This window comes from Cricetulus griseus, chromosome 7 (genome assembly GCF_003668045.3).
Source record: "Cricetulus griseus strain 17A/GY chromosome 7, alternate assembly CriGri-PICRH-1.0, whole genome shotgun sequence".
NCBI classification, from domain to species: Eukaryota; Metazoa; Chordata; class Mammalia; order Rodentia; family Cricetidae; genus Cricetulus; species Cricetulus griseus.
Window position 1 is genome coordinate 43,318,242 of NC_048600.1, and position 23,211 is coordinate 43,341,452.

A 23,211-nucleotide genomic window follows, 5' to 3' on the forward strand; every position below is an offset into this window, starting at 1 on the left:
CTTAAAGGAAACAGGGTTAGCACAATTCTAGAACAGAGAAATGTGAACTCTAATGTGGTGGATCTCACAATCTTGGAATTCTACAACCCGAGTATATCCTTTTGTTGGTAAATTAAAAAGAAACAACAAAATCAAGACTGCAGACAACTTAGTACTACATCTGCTAAGGCCATCAGACATTAGCTTATATAAGGCCAGCTTCCTACAGCTCTGCTCTGTGGAAGACCATCTTTTAATCAGCCCTAGAAAAAAAAAAAAGGACTCTTAAAAATGAATGGGGGTGACTGCCAGGCGTTGGTGTTGAAGGTCTTTAGTCCTAGCACTTGGGAGGCAGAGACAGGTGAATCTTTGTGAGTTCAAGGCCAGCCTGGTCTACAAAGTGAGTGCCAGGATAGGCTCCAAAGCTACACAGAGAAACCCTGTCTCGAAAAACCAAAAGAAATGAATGGGGGTAGGCTGGATATCTAGATGGCTCAGTAAGACTTTGTAGTGTTCATGCAGAGGAACAAAGTTCGGTTCCAGCACCTACCTCAGCTGGTTCACAAGCCCTCAATGCCTCTGACCCCCACAGGAACTGCACATACCCTGAACAGACAAACATGGATACACATAACGTTGTTTTTGAGACAGGGTTTCTCTGTGGCTTTGGAGGCTGTCCTGGAACTAGCTCTTGTAGACCAGGCTGGTCTTCAACTCACAGAGATCCACCTGCCTCTGCCTCCCGAGTGCTGGGATTAAAGGCGTGCGCCACCACCGCCCGGCCCACAAAATCGTTAATACATAAATTAAATAGGTAATAGGCCTGGAGTACAGCTCAGTGGTAGAGCCCTTGCTGGCACATTTGAAGGCTCTGGGATCAATTCCCAGTACCGCACTACAAGGCACAGGGAATGGTACAGAAGAGATAACATTTTAAAGTTATTCTTGGCACATTCCTTCACACACAGCACAGATTCTACAGGAGGAATATCTAGTCTCTCTACCCAAAGGTAAGGGAACTTTCTTTTGGAGACAACCCTATTCTTTGTGTAGCCCTGGCTGTCCTGAAGGTGGTCTGCCTCTGCCTCCCGAGCGCTAGGATTAGAAGTGTGCTCCACCACCGCCAAGCAAGAGAAACGGTTTCTCATTGGCCTGCCCGCCCCATTTCAGCTCCGTCTAAGATGGTGAAGACTAAGGACACCGCAAGAGACTAGTTTGGCTTTTGCTTCAGAACCTGGACCAGAGTCGGTTTACGTGGTTCCAGGGGTGCTAGGAGACTTGACTTTGGAGCAACTCCTCCTGAGAGCGGGAGACCCGGTGCTGTGTGCCCTCAGAATTGCTGAAGAAACCCGCAGTCACAGGGAAGAGGTAGAGTTGCTGAGCCATTGCCACACAACACAGGCAGACAAAATGGCGACACTGCCGGGAGAAGGTGCTCTGCGACGCGCTCTCTACAGCTGAACTACAATTCCCAGAACTCTCTGCGCGGGGGGCGGGAGGCATTCTTCGACGTTGCGGGTAGAGAACCCCGTGCCCCTCCCCCTTCCCGCAGAAGATTTCCAGCAGACGTTGCCTCTTCGGTACGGTGCCTCGCCTTTCCCCGCTTTTCCCCCGCAGTGCCCGACGGGACTCGGGGTTTTTCGACTTCGCTACCGAACGTCCCTTGCGCCTAAAAAAAAAAAAAAAAAAAAAAGAACCTATATCGCCATCGTGTGCCTTCAACGCCTGCGCACAACGCACTACGGCTCCCAGAGGGCCCAGCGCCTCTCGTGGTTGCGTGCTGACGCACTCGGTCGTGCTGACGTGCACCGCGGTCCAGGCGGGGTGCGAGTGGCGCAGTCGAAGCCCGCTGCGGCCCCTGAGGAAGCGGACGAGGCGGCGGCGGCGGAGGCGGCTGAGGCGGGCGGACCCGCGAGGCGGCGGCGGCGGCTTCAGGCCCCGAGGGATCCGAAGACCTTAGCAGCGGCCGCGGCAGGACCTCTCCCCTTCGGAGGCGGCGGCCGAAGGCGGCGGCGGGTGAGAGAAAGGGAGCGCGCTAGCTGGGTGGGGGAGGGGCGGCGGTCTCGGCTCGAGGCCAGGGCGCTCGGAGAACGGCCCAGGCCGCCTCGCGCACGCGTGCTCGGCGCCCCGGCTCGCGCGGACGCCTTCTCCTACCCTTCTCCCTTCCCCTCCCGCGGTTCCGGTGGCGCGCGGCCCTCCACTCGCTCGCCCCTCCCCCACATGGCAACGGCGCGCGCAGCGCCGCCGCCGCCGCCGCCTGGTCTCCCGTCCGCGCGTCCCCGAGGAGATAGCGGCGCGCGGGCCTCTCTGGTTGCCGCCGTCTTTGCTCTACCTGGGTCTGAAGAGACCCTCGTTCCGCGCTCGCCCTTTTCCGTCTTGAGTCGCGGGGAGGGGGCGGCAGCCGGGGGGTCCTGTGCCCCGCCCGGGCTTCCGACCTGCGGGTATCCCACCCCGATGACCCGGGCGTGGGCCCTCCTGCCCCTGCTGGGGGCCTGAGAAACGGCCGGGCCTCAGACTGCGGGGCGGGCGGGCGCCGCGCGGCCCCCTCCCCCATTCTCAAGGCCGAAAATAGGCCCGGCGGCCAGTGAGCGAGCGCTGGGAGGCCTTGAACATCGGGAGGCCCGGACTTGTCCTTAGAGCGCTGAGGTTATGAGTGTGTGTGAGGTGGCGGGGTCGGGTATCCCCAAATCTTAAAAGTAAAAAAAAAAAAAAAAAACGAACGTGTTCAGTCCGCGTGTATAAGGAAGATCATGTGCTCCTGCCTACTACCTGGCTATTTATTTATTTTTTTTACCTTCTGGTTTTATGAGATAGCCTGTCTAGCCTGGAACTTCAGAGATCTGCCTGCCTCTTTACCGAGTGCTGGGATTAAAGGCATGCGCCACCGTGTCCGCCTCCTACCCTGCTTTTTAAACATGTCTTCTCAAATGATACAGCTAGGGTGGCTTTTGCAGCTTTTCAATGGGAAGGCAATTCTGGGCTTAAACAGCCTGGCTTGTGTCAGCCATTACTTGGCATGAATTTCTTCCTATGCTGTTTCCATTTTGCAGTTCTTTTAAGCTGTTTCAAAGATTCAAAAGGAGTCTTGTTTTTTCTCCTTTGGATGGGCTTAGGTAAGGTCTCTTCCTGGGTTAATATTGGAGCTGCGTATGTTACACATGTGTTTACATAGTTAATAGTGTCTCAGCCCTGAGTTCTCAGTATTTTACTCTGTCCTTTTCCTGGGCCCATTGCTGTTCTCTCAGGTGCCCCTCCCACCTTTTTTTTTTTTTTTTATCTTGAATGTCTTAGTTCTAAATTTCTGCCTCTTGTAGTTTGTCATTCTGATCATTATTTTCCCTTGGCAACTTGGTTTCTTTCTGTTCTTAACTTTGGAAGGCTTGCATACTTTGTGCTCCTGTTTTAAGTGCTGCCTGGTTTTGGTAATTCCCTTTTAGTGTCTTGAGCACTACTTTGGATCCAGGGTGGTGTCTCTCTCTCTTGTCTGTCTCCCTCTCCCTCCCTCCCTCCCTCTCTCTTTCTCCCCCTCTTTTCCTCTCTCTCTCTCCCTCTCTCTCTCTCCCTCCCTCCCTCTCTCTCTCTCCCTCTCTCTCTCTCTCTCACACACACACACCTCTTTCCTGAAAGGTCACCAAAATCATGATTTTTAATACATTTTACTTAGCCTTCTTCAGGTATGGAGTGGGCGGATTTTTGTGTGAAATGGTGGAAGTGTGTGTAAATTGGAAGATTGTAAGAAGCCTTTTGCATGGGCTGGAGAGAGAGCTGCTCTTCCAGAGCTCCTGAGTTCAATCTCCAGCAACCACATAGTCCCTCAAAACCAGCTATAATGAGATCAGATGCCCTCTTCTGGTGTTCAGTCAAACATTCAGGCAGAACACTGTATATATAATAAATGAAATACATCTTAATGAAATAAATCTTTAAAGAAAAAGAAAAAAGCCTTTCACAGAGGACACAAATGAAGCAATATAGGCCTTAGATTTAGAGGAAGAAAGGATTGGTATTTTTAGACTTTTAAGAATGATTGTTGGGCCTGGCTTGGTGGCGCTTGCCTTTAATCCCAGCACTTGGGAGGTGGAGGCAGGCGGATCTCTGTGAGTTCGAGGCCAGCCTGGTCTCCGAGTGCCAGGATAGGCTCCCAAGTTCACAGAGAAACCTTGTCTCGAAAAACCAAAAAAAAAAAAAAAAAAGATTGTTGGAAGGTACTACAGAAACATTTCTTGGCTCTAAAAAAAGGTTTTTCTGTGGCTTCCTGAATTTACACTTGTTTTTCATAGATTTAGTCTTATCTGTTATTCATTCTCGACCCTGATAGACTTCTTACTTGTATTGAGTAGGTCTTAGGATAGGCTTGATTGAGGGTGGGAAGGGACAGAAGTACATTTGGGTATTTTCTTTACATTTGACATTTGTCTTTTTTTTTTTTTTTCTTCTTCACACTTTGGTGTTTTGTTGAGGAATTGATATAATACTGGTTCTGGAATTCTGTGAGTGTAATCTTTTATCCAACTCCATCTCTTCCATCTGCTTTTACTAACCTTCACTTTTCCCTGTTGTGTGCTTGCTTGTCTTTAATGTTCTGAAAATCTGTCTTGGAGAAAATGTGTTGGAGTGGAAAAAATAAAGCATATACAGCAAGAAGGGCATAGAAAATGAGTAATGCAGTCCAAAAAGCTAGAGCTTGGGGGTTCTTAGTCATGCTGAGGTTGGAACAAGATGAAAAAGAAAACAGGGTTAAATTGAAGAGTAGAGCAGGACTAGGAAAAAAAATGAAGTGCCAGAACAGAGATTGATAGGGAAAGTCAACAGTTTTACAATAAAGATACGAAGTTTGAAGGTTTCTAGACACTTGTAAAGAAAGTATGGAAACAGTTGGAACAGAGAAAAATGGTTTTATGTATTTAGACTATCAAGTTAAAAAACAGACAATATTTAACAAGAGCTAGCCAGACTTGGAGGAGCTGCAAGCTATGTGGTAAACCTTACTGGGAAGAAAACTAAAATAATAAAATCACTGTAGTTGGTAGGAGCTTTGAATATTTGGAATCAAAGAGAATGGAGATGGCTCACCTTCCCCATATGAAGTATAAGCTCATGTATCCACGTTTCCTCTGTTTCTGATCTTGCTTGCCAGTAGTTTGGGTGTGAGACTGCATAGGACATTTGGTTTATGTTACTAGTCAGTTTACCTATTTAGATACCCAAGACTGTTTAATCCATTTCTTGTTTGTTTAAGGTAGCCTAAATACTTATTCTCTTGGGAGGAGTCTTTGAAAATGGACTTTAGGTGCTTCTGATTGATCTATGGTGTTTGTTGTGCCATTTTGAGAACTTGGTTACCAATAGTTATATTCAGAGTGCTTGATGAAGATACCATTTGTGTGTATTGTGTGGCCAGAGAAGAATAAAGGATTAGTGTGGAGAGATTTGAGACAACATGGATTCTTGATTGGTTAGGGTGTAGAAAGGAAAATAAAAGTACAAAGAATGGCTTTAGAATTTGGTGAAAGTATATTGTGAGAAAAGATTTAAAAGTAGGTGGTGATTTAGTGGAAAGGATGAAGTGTGGGGAGGATAAAGGGAGGGTTTTGTTTGCAGACTAGTGGAATGAGGAAACATCATTTTGCTAATGGAGATTCAGTGTGAGACTAATTAAGTATTGAACTAAAGGCTAAGAGAGCCAGGGATGTGGGAGATGTGGTAAGTAGTTAGATTGGGGTCAGGAGCCTGACTGGTGTCTCCCCGCTCCCCCTCAGGAGCGGTGGTGCCCCCCTGGGCACAGGGCCATGTACAACGGGATCGGGCTGCCGACGCCCCGGGGCAGCGGCACCAACGGCTACGTCCAGCGCAACCTGTCCCTGGTGCGGGGCCGCCGTGGTGAGCGGCCTGACTACAAGGGAGAGGAGGAACTGCGGCGCCTGGAGGCTGCCCTGGTGAAGCGGCCTAATCCTGACATCCTGGACCACGAGCGCAAGCGGCGCGTGGAGCTGCGATGCCTCGAGCTGGAGGAGATGATGGAAGAGCAGGGGTGAGGGAATGGGTGGGGAGAAGCCAAGCACTGAGTGAGTGCTTAGTTGGGTGTTAGGTGGGATGTGTGGAAAGAAACTGGAGCAGGTTGACAGAGTCCTAAAAAGGAGTTGTAAGGGAGAAAGAATGAGCTTGAAGAATCAAGAGTCATGGGTCAGTGCATGGTGGGGATGTCAAGGAAACTGTTTGGAGCAGTGATAGCTAAGGGGGTCTGAATTATTTAGCTGAATTTATGAAGGGGAAGGGGGCCAAAAATGTGCTGTATAGGAAAGTAGCATCAGGCAGAAGAGCTAGGTAACCTGATAGGTGTTGTTATTGGAAGGAAGAGAAAGGTAGGTGGATTTAAGGGATTTCGGCTGTGGAAGGTGGCAAAGGCAGAAGATTGGAATTGAAAGAGTGGATATCATGAGCTTGGCAGAGAAGTGAAAATTTGGAAAAGGAGCACATTCAGGTAGAAACCTGTTTAGAGCAGTGGTTTTCAAACTTGAGCAATGGTATCCTTTTATATATTATGCTTTCTTTGAAGTCCCAGGAAATAAAAGATCTATTTGTGTTGAAGTTGGGAAAGGAGCACTGGGAACTATGCCAGCAAGCAAACTGTCCTCTCTTGGCCCCTGAATTGTAGCATGTTTAAAATCCACTGTTCTAGAGAGAATAGTGTAGAAAAGGAAGGAAGGGTCAAGGGGAAAGATAAGGAAAACTTACGGAAATTTTGAGTTACAATACTGTGTGAATGGAGAAGGTAAAAGGACCGTGTTGGAAAAGGAAGCAATTATAAATTGGGACTTGGGAAAACCCCTGTCAAGCTCTAACCATGAAGGGATTTATCCTTCAGGTACGAAGAACAGCAGATTCAGGAGAAAGTGGCGACCTTTCGACTCATGTTGCTGGAGAAGGATGTGAACCCTGGGGGTAAGGAAGAAACCCCAGGGCAGAGGCCAATGTAAGTGTTTTTCTCTTAGTTCTTTGGAGTCTATGATATTATAGCTATGGCTATCCTTTCTAAAAAGGACCTGGGATTGGGTTTTGCCTTCGTAGCTGTTTGACTCATCTTTATAATTAAGTTCTAAATTGGGGCTCTTACTTGTTCCCTGTATGTCTCCTTCAGATTTGGGCCTTTTTTCCCCTCCAGGGTAACTGAGACCCATCAGTTGGCAGAACTGAATGAGAAGAAGAATGAGAGACTCCGTGCAGCCTTTGGCATCAGTGATTCCTATGTGGATGGCAGTTCTTTTGATCCTCAGAGACGTGCTCGAGAAGCTAAACAAGCAGTTCCTGAGCCCCCCAAACCATACAGGTACTCAGAGAAGCCTGGATCTGCTTTCTTGTTAAAAGTATTGTATTATTACTAATAGACTACTACTATTTTTTTTTTATTTTTTGGCCTGAGATAGGGTTTCACTATGTGACTCTGGCTGTCCTGGAATTCACTCTGTAGATCAGGCTAGCTGCCTTCCTCTACCTCTCCAATGCTGAGGTTAAAGGAGTGTGCCACTATTCCTTTCCAAAGTTTTTAGATTTTGTTGTCTTTAGGTCAAATTTTTATTTTTGTGTGTATGGTTGTTTTGCTTGTATTTGTTTTTGTGCCGTGTGTCTGGTGCCCCTGGAGGCCAGAAGAGGCATTAGATCCCCTGGTGGTAGAGTTACAGATGGTTGAGTGTTTGCCTTGGTGCTCAGAAAGGAACCCAAGGTCCAATGGAGAGCAGCCAGGGTTTATAACTGCTGACCTAGTCACTCCCCCCCCCCTTTTTTTTTTTTCTTTGACACAGGGTTTCTCTGGCTTTCGAGGCTGTCCTGGAACTAGTGTTTGTAGACCAGGCTGGTCTTGAACTCACAGAGATCCACCTGCCTCTGCCTCGAAAGTGCTGGGACTAAAGGCGTGCGCCACCCCCCACCCTCCTGCTTCTAGCCCCTGTTTTTGTTTTTTTAAATAATTAAGATATGTGTGGTGGTACACACCTTTTATCCCACCACTCCAGGCACATCTCTGATTTTGAGGCCAGCCAGGGTTAGCTACATATTAAGGACCCTGTCTCAAAACAATTTAATGAAATCAGATGTGATACACACATTTAATCTCAACACTTGGGAGGCAGAGGCAAGAGGATCTCTGGGAGTTGAGGCTAAGTTGCTCTACATAGGTAGTTCCAAGACAGTCAGGGAGGGCTATATAGTAAGATTTGCCTCAAAATAGAATCTCTCTCCCCATCCCTCCCTCCCCTCACCCACTCTTCCACTCCCCCCCATCTCTCTCTCATACACACACACACACACACACACACACACACACACACTAGGACCTAGATACACAACCACTTTTAAATTTACATTTTTTTTTTTTTTTTCAAGACAGGGTTTTTCTAGCCCTGGCTGTCCTGGAACTCACTCTGTAGACCAGGCTGGCCTTGAACTCAAAGAGTTCTGCTTGAGCCTGCCTCCCCAGAGTGCCACAACCATCCAGCAAATTTATATTTTTAATTCTGAAGCTTTCACACACATAAATTTGGCTTGTAGCTGTTGTCCTAAGGTAAAACCATTATCAGTGAACTGTTGCAAGTATATTCATTAGGGTGAAATGTTTTGAGAAAATTTGTCCTGCCACCTTTTCCAGCCTTGTTCGAGAGACAAGCAGTTCTCGATCACCAACTCCAAAGCAAAAGAAGAAGAAAAAGAAGAAAGATAGAGGACGGTAAGTCAGTTGGAAAATTACTCTAGTATCCAGAGTGACCTTTCCTGTTGGACTTCTAGAAGTTGAGTTTGCTTTTGGGTAGTGGAAAATCCAAATTGCAAAAACAGTTGAAGGGGACAGAATTTCCTTTTCAGCTGAGAAGTGTGTGTGCTTAGTGGGAAATGGTTGAATCTGTAGCCCAGCCCAAAAAGCTAGCTAGCATCATTTCAGATTTCAGTTTTATGTTTATTGATTGAATATAGAAGTAAATAAGGTGTAGGCCATTGATGGTGATGCCTTTGGGTTTGTTTTGGTGATTTTGAAACAGTTTTGAGAATTATAGGTTAGAGGGCTAGAAAGAAAGCCAAATAAAATGACTTGCTTCTGAACCCATTTTAGGAGGTCAGAGAGCAGTTCTCCTCGACGGGAGAGGAAGAAGAGCTCAAAGAAGAAGAAACACAGGTATGAGATGAAAAGTTCTTTTTGTTTTTGTAGGTTTTTTTTTTTTTTTTTTTTTAAAGACAGTCTCTGCATAGCCTTGGCTGTGCTGGAGGTCACTGTGTACACCAGGTTAGCTTCCATCTCAGAGAGATCTGCCTACCTCTGCTGAGATTAAAGGCATGTACCACCACCCCTGGCTAAGGTGGAAGATCTTTGTTTTTTGTTTTTTTAAGATTTTGTGTGTGTGTGTGTGTGCTCTATCTGCATGTACAACTTTATGTCGGTAGAGGGCATAGGATCCCACTATAGATGTGGTTGCTGGGAATTGAACTCAGGACCTCTGGAAGAGCAGCCAGTGTTCTTTAACAGCTGAACCATCTCTCCAGACCCAAGGTGGAAGTTCTTGGTAGTGATTAGAAGCAGCTCTTGAAGAGTTAAGTGTAGTTTAATGATCTCCCCCCCCTCCTCCAAACAGGTCAGAATCTGAATCCAAGAAACGGAAACACAGGTAAGAAAGAGCTTGTGGTTTTTGGGGGAGACATAGTGGCATGATGGGAGTGGTGAGCTATTCTATATTTGGCCTGTAGTAGTTGGTCCCCCCTTTTTTTTTAGTAGAGCTCAATCCTTTAACTACCACTTGGCCAGTTATGTTTTCATTTTGCTTCAGATTTTATTAATAGTTTAAAAATTCTTTTTAGACAGCATTTCCTTATTTTCCAGGTCTCCTACTCCAAAGAGCAAACGTAAATCAAAGGATAAGAAGAGGAAGCGGTAAGTGTATTTGTAAGAAATAGATAAATGCCCCACTTGGGAAAAGGGATTGAAATAAGGATTGAGAGATGGGTGTGTTTAAGGGGGAAACTCTAAAACTGAAAACTGAGTGGGTGCTATGGCACAAGTGTAAAAGGCCCTTCATACCAAACCTAAAAACACCTGAACTGTATCTCTGGGACCAACATATAAATTGTCTTCTGACTTCATTCTGCATACATACAGTCAAACACAATGTTTTTTGTTTGGTATATTTTTGAGACAGGTTCTTTTTATGTAACCCTGACTGTCTTGGAACTCACTTTGTAGATCAGGCTGGCCTCAACTCGAAGAGATTGGCCTGCCTCTGCCTCCCAAGTCCTGAGTTTCTTTGTTTTTAAAAAGAGATGCGTTTGGAGAATTCAAAATAGGTATGACAGTCTCCTGAGCTTTGTGGTGGTCTTTCTTCAGGTCTCGAAGTACAACACCAGCTCCTAAGAGCCGCCGAGCCCATCGGTCAACTTCTGCTGACTCTGCTTCTTCCTCTGATACTTCTCGTAGTCGGTAAGGGGTAGTCCAGGAGAAATGGAGGGAGAGGGAATGATGGGTTAATCAATTTAATATTTATTGAGCGCCCACGGTGTGCTAGGCGCTGCACAGACCATTCCGAAGACACGGTCCCTGCCCTCTAGGAGCTGACAGGCTAAAGCAACAGGATGGACAGACATATATACATTTCCCCTTGTCTTTTTTTATTTTATTTTTGTTTGTTATGATGTATATGGACTACCAGAATAGGGCGGGGGGTGGTTTGCTGGTTTGGTGTCTGGGGGAGGAAGGAGTCCTTACCCTGGCTTCCTTAATCGGGGAAGGCTTCCAGAAGGAGGTGGGCTCAGAGGTGAGTTATGAATGAAGTGGGTAGGGAAGGGCCTGGGTGGAAGGTTCGGGTATGCTGAAGGGTGGTGAATAAAGGGGTAGAGGGGTATATATTATTTGGGATTATATTGGGAAGAGATGGAACAAAACAAGGGTTGCATTTGCATTTTTGAAAATTATTTGAGTGGTGTGACCAAGTTTTTTTTTTTTACTCTTCAGAGAGGGTTATACATGTAGGAGAGTGGATTGCAAGCTGGGGGTGGAGGGGGTTTTTTATTCTCCCTTGAACTGATTTTCCTGCTCTCCCCTGCCCTCCATCAACTCACAGGTCTCGAAGTGCTGCTGCTAAAATTCATACAACGGCCTTGACTGGGCAAAGTCCTCCCCTTGCTTCAGGGCATCAAGGGGAAGGAGATGCACCTTCTAGTGAACCAGGTGCCACCAACATACAGCAGCCTAGTAGCCCAGACCCTTCCACAAAGCAATCTAGCAGTCTGTATGAAGACAAAGATAAGAAGGAGGTATGTTCTGAGTTGGTTCATTGGGTTGAAGGGTATCTACTCAGGGATCTGCCTTAAAAGGATAAGTATAACAAGTATCTTAAGGTTTGTTATTAAGAGAAATCTTGCCCTTTTGAGTTATGGTCAGGTTTATGTATGGAATTTGGTACTGAGCTTATAGAAAACAGAATGTGTTGGAGGCAGTTGGGGGGCTTGTTTCAGAGAAATAAAGATTGGAGTAGTGTAACAAGCATGAGTATTTTGGACAGTATTTAAAGGAGATACAGAATAGAAAGGAAGAGTTCTCTGAGATAAAACTCAGAAAAGTGGGCAGGCTTAGCAATACTGCAGGATGGACATTTTATAAGCAACTGCTGAGCAATAAGTTTCTATTTCTACATTCCTCTTTCAGTTTACTAAGTCCTATTAGACACCTCCAATTTGAGTTGTGACCCACTAAATTGTGAAGTTTTCACAATGAAACTTCAATGGATTGGTAGATCTTATTTGTAATTTGTTTATATCAATACAGTGGAACAAAAGATTTTTAAGAAATTGTTTTAACTTTTATTTACAGTGTCTGTTTCCTTCTTAATGTGTGCTTGTCATCACTCACTAAAATTTTCAACCCTTTTATTTGATGCCTCCAACCTGAAAACATAAAGGAGTGGTCTTTTTTGGTAGTTCCAGTTTTATTCCTTGTACTCTAGTTCTATGGTTTTTTCTTCTGTCTTAAAAGTTACAGTGTTATGGTTTGACCACCTTCTTTTGGCCTCTTCCAGTGAGATGTTAGTGAATTAATTTTTGTGTGTGCTGTGCTTAGGGGAAGGCAGGTGTCAGTTCACATGTATGTTTGAAAGTCAGAGGACAACTTGGGTCTGTTGTCTGTTTCTACCTATATATGGGTTCTGGGATTGAGCTGTGGTTACCAGGCTTATGTGACAACTGCCATTTCATTTGGTCAGCCTTTTATTTACTTATTTATTTAGCCCTGACTGTCCTGCAGCCCACTACGTAGTTCAGGCTGGCCTGGAACTCACAGAGATCCATTTGCCTCTGCCTCCCGATTGCTGGGATTAAAGGCATGCTCTACTATGCCAAATCATAACTTAGTTCATGTTTGAGGGTAAAGTTATTGTCACACAAACTACTCTTTCCATTGAATCATACCTTTTTGGGAGCGGGGGTGGTTAGTGTTCATATGTATCTCCCACACTGTGCCAAGCTTCTTGACACTGTTGGTATTTGTTGGTAATAGTAGTACTTTGTTTTCAGTTTTTCTTTTCTCTGACTTGAGATCAGTGATCGTCCTCTACTAGTGCTTTATTAATTTTAAAAATGCATTTATTTTGTATGTGTGCATGTGGTGGGTGCATATGTACAAGTCAGGGAACAACTCAGAGGAGTAGGTATTCTCTTTCCATTTCATAGCTCCCATGGTTTTCCACCCAGGAGGCTATCTTGCTGTCTCTTTGGGTAAGGAAAGGGTCAATTGGTCTAAGATGTGTAGAGGAAAGTTTTGTTAGAAACATTTGGAATCTTATGGATGATAATGAAGCTTTGGTGTTTATCACTATCCTTACTTTCTCTTTCACTCTTAGAAATCGGCAGTTCGACCTAGTCCCTCTCCGGAAAGGAGCAGCACAGGGCCAGAACTACCTGCCCCTACTCCGCTCCTTGTTGAGCAACATGAGGACTCCCCACGTCCCCTTGCAGCAATCCCATCCAGTCAGGAGCCAGTTAACCCCTCATCTGAGGTCTCCCCAACCCGGGGTTGTTCACCACCTAAGTCTCCTGAGAAACCTCCCCGATCTTCTTCCTCAGAGAGCTGTCCACCATCCCCTCAGCCTACCAAAGTTTCTCGGCATGTCAGCTCCTCTCCTGAAAGTCTTAAACCCACACCAGCTCCTGGGGCCCGCCGAGAGATTTCTTCTTCACCCACATCTAAGAATCGTTCACATGGCCGAGCAAAGCGGGATAAATCTCATTCTCATACCCCATCTCATAGAGCGGGGAGATCCCGTAGTCCTGCCACTAAGAGGGGACGATCTCGATCTAGAACCCCCACTAAGAGAGGTCATTCTAGATCCCGTTCCCCTCAGTGGCGTAGGTCACGGTCTACTCAGAGGTGGGGAAAATCTAGAAGCCCGCAGAGGCGTGGCCGGTCTAGATCTCAGAGGCCAGGCTGGTCCAGGAGTAGAAATACCCAGAGAAGAGGAAGGTCTAGGTCAGCAAGGCGAGGAAGGTCACACTCTAGATCTCCAGCCACTAGGGGCAGATCCCGTTCTAGGACACCAGTTAGAAGGGGCAGGTCTCGTTCTAGAACACCTGCTAGACGCAGATCACGATCCAGAACACCTGCCAGGCGTAGGTCTCGGTCTAGAACACCTGCTCGTAGGGGCAGGTCTCGGTCTAGAACACCTGCTAGGCGTAGATCTAGGACCCGATCACCAGTTCGAAGGAGGTCCCGAAGTAGATCCCCAGCTAGGAGAAGTGGCAGGTCACACTCAAGAACACCAGCCAGGAGAAGTGGCAGGTCACGCTCCAGAACACCAGCCAGGAGAAGTGGCAGGTCACGCTCCAGAACACCAGCCAGGAGAAGTGGCAGGTCACGCTCTAGAACACCAGCCAGGAGAAGTGGCAGGTCACGCTCTAGAACACCAGCACGACGAAGATCTCGCAGCAGAAGTCTGGGTAGACGTGGAAGATCTCACTCTAGAACACCACAAAGAAGAGGACGATCCGGCTCATCATCAGAGAGGAAGAACAAATCTAGAACCTCTCAGAGGAGGAGCAGATCCAACTCAAGCCTGGAAATGAAAAAATCTCACGTTTCCTCAAGACGGAGCAGGTCTCTTTCTTCACCAAGATCCAAAGCAAAATCTTTGAGGCGAAGCCTTTCAGGTTCCTCTCCATGTCCTAAACAAAAGTCGGAGACACCACCAAGGAGAAGCCGTTCTGGTTCTTCACCACCCAAACAGAAGTCAAAAACATCACCAAGACTGAGTCATTCAAGTTCATCTCCTCAGCCCAAAGTAAAATCTGGAACACCACCAAGATCAGGGTCTGTAACAAACATCCAGGTTGATGAACACTCTGCAACACCACAAAGACAGAGCCGTTCCGAATCATCACCTGATGGTGAGGTGAAATCAAGGACCCCTTCAAGACAAAGCTGCTCTGGGTCTTCTCCTCAAATGAAATCTAGCACACCTCCAAGACAGAGCCCATGTAGGTCATCATCTCCACAACCCAAAATGAAGACGGTAATATCACCAAGACGAAGCCATTCTGGCTCCTCTTCTCCAAGTCCTTCTAGAGTGACATCTGGAACACCTCCGAGGCAAAGCAGATCAGTATCCCCCTGCTCCAAGGTGGATTCTGGATTGTTGCCAAGACATAGTCGTTCTAGATCCTCTTCACCAGATACTAAAGTGGAACCAGGAACACCACTGAGACACTCTGGGTCTACATCACCATACCCAAAAGGCATGCTCCAGACTCCTCCAGAGCAAAATGTCCCTGCATCAAAGTCACCCTGTCCTCAGGAGAAGTCTAAGGATTCATCAACCGAAAGCTCTGGATCCTTTTCCGTCTGTCCAGGTGTAACACTTAGTACATTACCAGGAGAGAGCTGTTTTGGCTCTTCAGTTGTGCAGCAGAAAGGACAGTGTCAAACTTGGCCAGATCCCAGGTCTGATACTTCAAGTCCAGAAGTGAGGCAGGGTCACTTGGAATCTCCATCACTGCAGAGCAAATATCAGACATCTCCTAAGGGTGGCCCTTCCAGATCTTCATCTCCAGTCACTGAGCTGGTACTCAGATCACCAGTAAATCAAGATAAATTTGAATTATCAACAGATCCAAAGCTGAAATCAGAATTGTCTCCTGAGCAGGTTAAGACTAAACCTGACTCTAACCTATATCCTTCAATAGAGTCTAAATCTCTTCTAGTACAGAGCAGATTGGAGCCATCTGAATTGAAAGAGAAACTAGGGTTAATTCAAGAGGATGTTACTGCACCATCATCTTTACCTATACAGGACAGGCCTGAATCCTCTACAGTACTGAAAGACACACCTAGAGTACTATTAAAGGAAAGAATTGGAGCTGGGTCACCTCCAGGCACAAGAGACCAAAATAGTTCATTACCTATTTCAAGCCAAGATGAATTAATGGAAGCAGAAAAATCTGAGCAACCTTTAAGCCAAGTTATACAGAGTTTATCTCCAGAACATAAAGAAATGCCTGGAAGTAACATTGAATCATCTCCTGAAATAGAAAGGCCTGCTGTATTGTCTGCTCTTGACCAAAGCCAGGCACAGCCCTCTTCTAAACCAGCAGAAATCCCTGCAGTGGCTTCATGTTGGAGTGGGCTGCAAATGTCTCCAGAACATAAAGAACTATCTCATTCTTCCCCTGGGGAGAATAGCTTTGAGTCATCTTTAGAGCTTAGAAACTCGGGCCCTATTTCAGAAGTAAATGCTGGATTTTCTCCTGAAGTTAAAGAAGAATTGAATGGGCCATTTCTTAATCAAACAGAGACAGATCCCTCTTTGGACATGAAAGAACAATCAGCAAGATCCTCCAGGCGCAGCAGTTCTGAGTTATCCCCAGAAGTAGTAGAAAAGGTAGGAATATTTTCAAATCAGAGTGTGTCTTCTCCTACACTTGAGACTGTACACAGAACACCTTCAAGAGAAAGAAGTAGTTCTGCATCTTCTCCTGAACTGAAAGATGGTTTGCCCAGAACTCCGTCTAGGAGAAGCCGATCTGGGTCTTCTCCAGGACTTAGAGATGGGTCTGGGAGTCCTTCTAGGCATAGCCTGTCTGGGTCATCTCCTGGGATCAAAGATGCACCTCATACCCCATCCAGGGGACGAAGTGAATGTGACTCTTCCCCAGAACCAAAAGCATTGCCTCAGACTCCAAGAGCACGAAGCCCTCCATCATCCCCAGAGCACAACAACAAAAGTGTCACCCCTCAAAGAGAAAGAAGCGGGTCAGAATCATCAGTAGAACAGAAAACTGTGGCTAGAACCTCTCCTGGGCAAAGAAGTCGATCTGGGTCTTCCCAAGAGCTTGATGGAAAACCCAGTGCATCCCCTCAAGAAAGAAGTGAATCAGACTCCTCTCCAGATTCTAAACCCAAGACTCGAACCCCTCTTAGACAGAGGAGTCACTCTGGTTCATCCCCAGAGGTTGAGAGCAAATCTCGACCCTCTCCCCGGCTCAGTAGGTCTGGTTCATCCCCTGAAATGAAAGATAAGCCAAGAGGGCTGCAAAGGGCTCAGAGTGGTACTGACTCTTCTCCTGAACACAAAATACCTGCCCCTCGGGCCCTGCCCAGACGAAGTAGGTCAGGTTCATCAAGCAAAGACAGAGGCCCTTCACCTGAAGGAAGTAGTAGTTCTGAGTCTTCTCCAGAACACCCACCCAAATCCAGAACTGCTCGAAGAGGCTCCAGGTCCTCAATGGAGCCAAAGACAAAGTCTCGCACACCACCTAGACGTCGGAGTTCTCGATCATCTCCCGAGCTAACCAGGAAGGCTAGAGTCTCTCGAAGAAGCCGCTCTGCATCCTCATCACCAGAAACCCGCTCCAGAACTCCACCAAGACGTCGAAGAAGTCCTTCAGTGTCTTCACCAGAGCCAACTGAAAAGTCAAGGTCTTCACGGAGGCGGCGCTCAGCTTCATCACCCCGAACCAAGACTACTTCAAGGAGAGGCCGATCTCCTTCACCAAAACCTCGTGGACTCCAAAGGTCCCGATCCCGCTCACGTAGAGACAAAACCAGAACAACCAGACGCCGAGATAGGTCTGGATCATCTCAGTCAACATCAAGAAGACGACAGAGGAGCCGGTCTAGGTCTCGTGTCACTCGTAGGCGGAGGGGTGGCTCTGGTTACCATTCAAGATCACCTACAAGACAGGAGAGTTCCCGAACTTCATCTCGACGCAGAAGAGGCCGATCTCGGACACCTTTGACCAGTCGGAAGCGATCTCGATCACGAACATCACCAGCCCCATGGAAGCGCTCTAGATCTCGAGCCTCACCAGCTACTCATCGGCGATCCAGGTCCAGAACACCACTGATCAGCCGGCGCAGGTCCAGATCTCGGACCTCACCCGTGAGTAGGAGACGGTCAAGGTCAGTGAATAGGCGTAGATCTAGATCAAGAGCATCCCCAGTGAGTCGTAGGAGATCTAGGTCAAGAACACCACCAGTAACTCGTCGTCGATCAAGATCCAGAACACCAACAACGCGCCGTCGCTCTCGTTCTAGGACTCCTCCAGTGACTCGAAGAAGGTCCAGATCTAGGACTCCACCAGTAACCAGGAGGCGATCTCGAAGCAGAACTTCACCAATTACTCGAAGAAGATCCAGATCCAGGACATCCCCAGTCACACGTAGAAGATCTCGATCTCGCACATCTCCAGTCACTCGAAGGCGCTCTCGTTCTCGAACCTCTCCAGTGACACGTCGCCGCTCCAGGTCCAGAACTCCTCCAGCTATTCGTAGACGCTCTAGGTCTCGGACACCACTGTTGCCACGCAAGCGCTCTCGAAGTCGCTCACCACTTGCTATCCGTCGCCGCTCTAGGTCTCGTACTCCTAGAGCAACTCGAGGCAAGCGGTCCCTAACAAGATCCCCTCCAGCCATCCGTAGGCGGTCTGCATCTGGAAGTAGTTCTGATCGGTCACGTTCTGCCACTCCTCCAGCAACAAGGAATCATTCTGGATCTCGTACACCTCCTGTAGCACTCAGTAGCTCTAGAATGAGCTGCTTCAGTCGTCCTAGCATGTCACCAACGCCTCTTGATCGATGTAGATCACCTGGAATGCTTGAACCCCTTGGAAGTGCTAGAACACCCATGTCTGTGCTACAGCAAAGTGGTGGCTCCATGATGGATGGTCCAGGTCCCCGGATTCCTGATCATCCAAGAGCATCTGTTCCAGAAAACCATGCTCAGTCTAGAATTGCACTTGCTCTCACAGCTATCAGTCTTGGCACTGCCCGGCCACCTCCATCTATGTCTGCTGCTGGCCTTGCTGCAAGAATGTCCCAGGTTCCAGCTCCTGTACCTCTCATGAGCCTCAGAACAGCCCCAGCTGCAAACCTTGCCAGCAGGATTCCAGCAGCATCTGCAGCAGCCATGAACCTTGCTAGTGCCAGAACATCTGCTATTCCAGCATCAGTGAACCTTGCTGACTCGAGAACACCAGCTGCAGCAGCAGCCATGAACTTAGCCAGCCCTAGAACAGCAGTAGCTCCTTCAGCTGTGAACCTTGCTGATCCTCGAGCCCCTGCAGCCACAGCTGTGAACCTAGCAGGAGCTAGAACACCAGCTGCACTGGCAGCTTTGAGTCTCACAGGCTCTGGGACACCCCCGGCTGCTGCAAATTATCCCTCCAGTTCCAGAACACCCCAGGCTCCTACTCCTGCAAACCTGGTGGGTCCTCGATCTGCACATGGCACAGCTCCTGTGAATATTGCTGGCTCTAGAACCCCTGCAGCCTTGGCTCCCTCAAATCTCTCCAGTGCCAGGATGGCTCCAGCATTGTCTGGTGCAAATCTCACCAGTCCCAGGGTGCCCCTTTCTGCTTATGAGCGTGTCAGTGGCAGAACCTCACCTTTATTGCTTGACCGAGCCAGGTCCAGAACACCACCATCTGCCCCCAGCCAGTCTAGAATGACCTCTGAGCGGGCTTCTTCCCCTGCTTCAAGAATGGTCCAGGCTCCTTCACAATCTCTTCTCCCTCCAGCACAGGATAGGCCTCGGTCCCCTGTGCCATCTGCTTTTTCAGACCAATCTCGTTCAATTGCCCAGACCACTCCTGTAGCTGGGTCTCAGTCCCTTTCATCTGGGACTGTAGCAAAGTCCACATCCTCTGCTAGTGACCACAATGGCATGCTTTCTGGCCCTGCCCCAGGGCTGCCCCATGCTGAAGGTGGGGAACCACCAGCCTCTACTGGGGCCCAGCAGCCTTCTTCACTGGCTGCTCTGCAACCAACAAAGGAACGTCGGAGCTCTTCCTCCTCTTCATCATCATCTAGCTCCTCCTCCTCCTCATCTTCATCATCATCATCATCCTCTTCCTCTGGCTCCAGTTCTAGCGACTCTGAGGGCTCCAGCCTTCCTGCTCAACCTGAGGTGGCACTGAAAAGGTGAGGGAGTTAAGGAATCTAGGGGGAAGGTATTTACAATGGGTGGGGGAGTTGGGAGGGAGGGAGAAATCTTGTCACAAGTACTTGACATTTTGAAAAAGTGTGGGGGACCTTGACCTTCAAGTTGGGAGTAGAAAGACTGCTGGGGTGGGGGCTTTGTGGGGAGGAATGGGACAGATAACAGTCTCCGAAGGTTAATTCTCCAGAGGATAATGATAAGTTTTCCATCTCTACAGAGGACAGAACTAGAGGAAATGGACTTAATTTTACAGCAGGAGGGATGGCAGTTAGACCTCAAGAGGAACTCCCTGGGCTGGAAGGATCTTCAGAGGTCATCCCATCCCTCTCCCTGCCTCCAGGCAGGACGGCCCCTCCCCAGCCAACCTGCACTCACAGGGGCCTTCCCAAGCTGCGGCTCTCCAAGGAAGGAGACCACCCAGCTTCAGCTTCCACATCTGAGTCCAGGGGCCTTATTCCTTCATCAGGGACATTCTTGAGGTTTAACCTTGATCCCTTGTGCTTCGGGCCCCAGCCTGTTGCTTGTGTTAGCAGAGGTTTGGTCAGCTCTGTGCCACTGCTGCAGAGAAGTGCTTACTGGCCTGCCTTCGTGTGTTCCCAGGGCCTTTCTCAGGCACCCCTCCCCCACTGCCGTTCCTCCAGGCCAAGGAAGGTAGGGTTGGGGCTGGGGCCTCTTGTCTCCTTGTGACACTTTTCTTCTCTCACAGGGTCCCCAGCCCCGTCCCAGCCCCAAAGGAGGCTGTTCGAGAAGGACGTCCTCAGGAGCCAACCCCAGCCAAACGGAAGAGGCGCTCTAGCAGCTCTAGTTCCAGCTCCTCTTCCTCCTCCTCTTCTTCCTCTTCATCCTCCTCCTCTTCTTCCTCTTCCTCCTCTTCCTCTTCTTCCTCCTCTTCCTCTTCTTCCTCCTCTTCCTCCTCCCCTTCCCCTGCTAAGCCTGGCCCTCAGGCCTTACCCAAACCTGCAAGCCCCAAGAAGCCACCCCCTGGCGAGAGGAGGTGAGTGCTTCCTTGCCTGTTATGGAAAGGGGGTTGGGGGTGAGCTCTCCAGAAAAGGGACCCTGGGTGAGGTTCCTGCTGGGGTGCCTAGTGTGGAAGTCTGCGTCTGGTTGTACGGGAGGAGTCCGACACTCCTCCCATCCTCCCACAGTGTTGTTGTGTTCTGGTCAAGGCTGCACTATTCAACTGAGGGTCCAGGCCAGAACTGGGAAGTTATAGGATTCTTCTTCCCTCTCCCCTCCCCTGACAAGCAGCCTGGTCTCAGAGATTCTAGCTCTAAGTCTCCCCATTGCTGCTGCAGGGCTCTGGTCTGGCCACCGTCATCTTCTCCCGACTCTGTCCACAGCCTCCTCCCTGTCTCCCTGCCTCCACGCCATTCTCTTCCACACGTAGCCAGAGGGATCTTTCTAAAACGCACATCTGGTTACTTCCCTTCACTCCACAAATCCTTCCGGGACGCCCTGTGGCCTGCAGGATAAAGTGCCACCTCTGCGGGAATGGCGTGTGAGGCTCTTCACCAGCTGCCCTTGCCCACCCTGTGCTCCTCCTGCCCGCCCCCACACATGCCCTGTGCTCCAGCCATACCCAGCGCCTTGCAGTCTAAGGAGAGCCCCATGCCTTTGGACATGCTGTTCCTTCTGCCTGGGATTTCCTTGTCTGCCTGGTGAACTCGTTCTGCAAGACTGCACTCAAACAGCACCTCCGAGAAGACTGCCTTGCCATTTCCCTGCCCTGCCCAGGTCCCCATCCTTGCTCGGGATTCCCAGGCCCATGCATATCCATCCCCACTGGCCTGTTTCCTATGTAGGGGGCATGTGTGCCTTCATTGTTGACCTCCTTCACTACCAAACAAAACTCCAAGGGCAGGGACTCAAATTTTATCTTTGCATCCCCCGCTGCACCCTGTGCCCTGTCCACTGGGGGCACTCGGTGGATGGTGTGCGGGCGGATGGGTGAGTGCGGACAAAGGTGGGTCTGAGGCTGGCCCTGTGTGGTGTGAGGTTTGGTGGTCAGGACCTGGGTGGGTGGTCCTGAATGCTTGGCTGGTGGGTTTGGGAGGATGTGGTGCTATAGAGGTCTACTCTGCCCCCTAGGTCACGCAGCCCTCGAAAGCCAATAGACTCCCTTCGGGATTCCCGATCCCTCAGTTACTCACCTGTGGAGCGGCACCAGCCCTCGCCCCAGCCCTCACCAAGGGATCAACAGAGGTAGGGACATAGCAGGTGCTATCAATCTGGCTCATCTAGCCACCAGTATTTTTTTTTTTTTTTAAGATTTTATTATGTATACAACATTCGCTTCCATGTATATCTGCACATCAGAAGAGGGCACCAGATCTCATAAGGGATGGTTGTGAGCCACCATGTGGTTGCTGGGAATTGAACTCAGGACCTCTGGAAGAGCAGTCAGTGCTCTTAACCTCTGAGCCATCTCTGCAGCCCTAGCCACCAGTATTTTGTAAACAAAAAGGTTTATTGATATGGTTCTGGCACCTAATTTCTATTATCTTATAGCAGTGAGCGGGTTTCCTGGAGAGGCCAGCGTGGGGACAGCCGTTCTCCTGGACACAAGCGCAGGAAGGAGACACCCAGTCCCCGACCTAATCGCCACCGCTCCTCCAGGTATGTTATGATAAATCTTTCTGCCAAAAGCTGCCTGAGCCGTACCACCACGTGTGAGCTTTACGCCAGCTGCCTGCCCGAGTTAGGTCCAAATGAATACACAGAAACTTGTGTTAGGTACAATGCTGCTTGGCCAATGACTAGGACTTCTCATCTGCTAGCTCAGTCTTAACTATAGGACGCCTTATTGGCGTCCCTCCTTGCCGGTGGATCACATTGTGCCGCTAGAGCAGGAGCGGAGGGGAAAAGAGGGGACTTCCTGTTTCTCCTTGCTCAAATATGAGTCTCCTTGTCACTTCCTGCCTGGACCACCACTTCTCTACTACATCTCCCAGAATCCTTTTTGACTCCTAGTTCCGTCTAACTTGCTGTCTTAATTGGCCAAACAGTATTTTATTCAACAATCAATAAGATAAACATACACAGAAGTACTTTCCCCATCATCTTCTCTTTTCTGTCTAAATAAAAAGGATGACTTATCTTTTATAATAACTCTAGAAAAGTATAACCCTATCTATCTATCTTGTCTCCTTGGAAGCCTGGCCCTTCTGAGAGTTGACACTGGGGTATGTGGAATGATGCAGTATTTACACCACTCTTCTCTTTTGCAGGTCTCCATAATCTGGAACATGAGTATTCCTCATTTTTTCCCAGAAGAATCATGGAAGGAGTCTTTGTCTGCCTTCCCTTGAACCTTGGCAGCATCTTGAGGGGAGGGCTCTTCCCCCCACCCCTTGTTTTTGTTCCTGTGAAATGTTGATCTCTGTGAGTTTTTCCTGGTTCATGTGTTTTGGGGGGGGTTGGAGTGGGAGGGAGTGTGAGTTTGGGGAGAGGGGCAGTTCAGGACATCTAGTGAGCTGTTCCACCTCAAGTTTCTGGGGGAGACTGATGTTTTAAGACTTGGTAAGTCATGTGTTCTTGGAAGGAGTTGCTGTAGCCCCCTTCATGAGGTTGTGACACCCTCCCCCCAACTTTGTTTCTTAAGGCATTTTGGTTTTTTAAAATCTGTACAGCAAAAGCAACTTTTCTGTCAAATAAAAATGAGAAATGCAGTTTGGTCTGGTCTATGACTCTACTTGTGGGTAGGTTTTGGGACTTTGTGTTCAGTGTGTTCTGGTGATAATCAGTGTGGCCTGGTGATATACACAACAGGATAGCCTTG

The 23,211-nt window shown here is 48.4% G+C and overlaps 1 protein-coding gene across 2 annotated transcripts; it reads left to right on the forward strand.

Moving 5' to 3' along the window:
• The first annotated feature begins 1,805 nt into the window (after positions 1 to 1,805).
• On the forward strand, positions 1,806 to 23,101 carry Srrm2 (serine/arginine repetitive matrix 2). Of its 2 annotated transcripts, XM_027424887.2 has the most exons (15): positions 1,806 to 1,995; positions 5,739 to 6,010; positions 6,845 to 6,952; positions 7,142 to 7,306; positions 8,621 to 8,698; positions 9,077 to 9,139; positions 9,594 to 9,626; positions 9,839 to 9,889; positions 10,340 to 10,432; positions 11,073 to 11,265; positions 12,846 to 19,414; positions 20,140 to 20,427; positions 21,522 to 21,635; positions 21,942 to 22,049; positions 22,661 to 23,101. In XM_027424887.2, exons 2-15 carry the CDS (start codon positions 5,769 to 5,771, stop codon positions 22,668 to 22,670), a joined length of 8,115 nt encoding a protein of 2,704 aa, XP_027280688.1. In that variant the 5' UTR covers positions 1,806 to 1,995; positions 5,739 to 5,768; the 3' UTR covers positions 22,671 to 23,101. The 2 variants fall into 2 exon arrangements, with proteins under 2 accessions (XP_027280688.1, XP_027280689.1); XM_027424888.2 differs by lacking the exon at positions 5,739 to 6,010 and having other exon boundaries at positions 1,807 to 1,995.
• Positions 23,102 to 23,211: the final 110 nt, after the last annotated feature.

Bases quoted from the DNA above. Each gene is read 5' to 3' on its own strand.
- Srrm2 (XM_027424887.2), top strand. From the start codon at position 5,769: ATGTACAACGGGATCGGGCTGCCGACGCCCCGGGGCAGCGGCACCAAC. The intron at 9,140-9,593 runs GTATGAGATGAA...TCCTCCAAACAG, and splicing joins TCAAAGAAGAAGAAACACAG to GTCAGAATCTGAATCCAAGA. The intron at 19,415-20,139 runs GTGAGGGAGTTA...CTTCTCTCACAG, and splicing joins CCTGAGGTGGCACTGAAAAG to GGTCCCCAGCCCCGTCCCAG.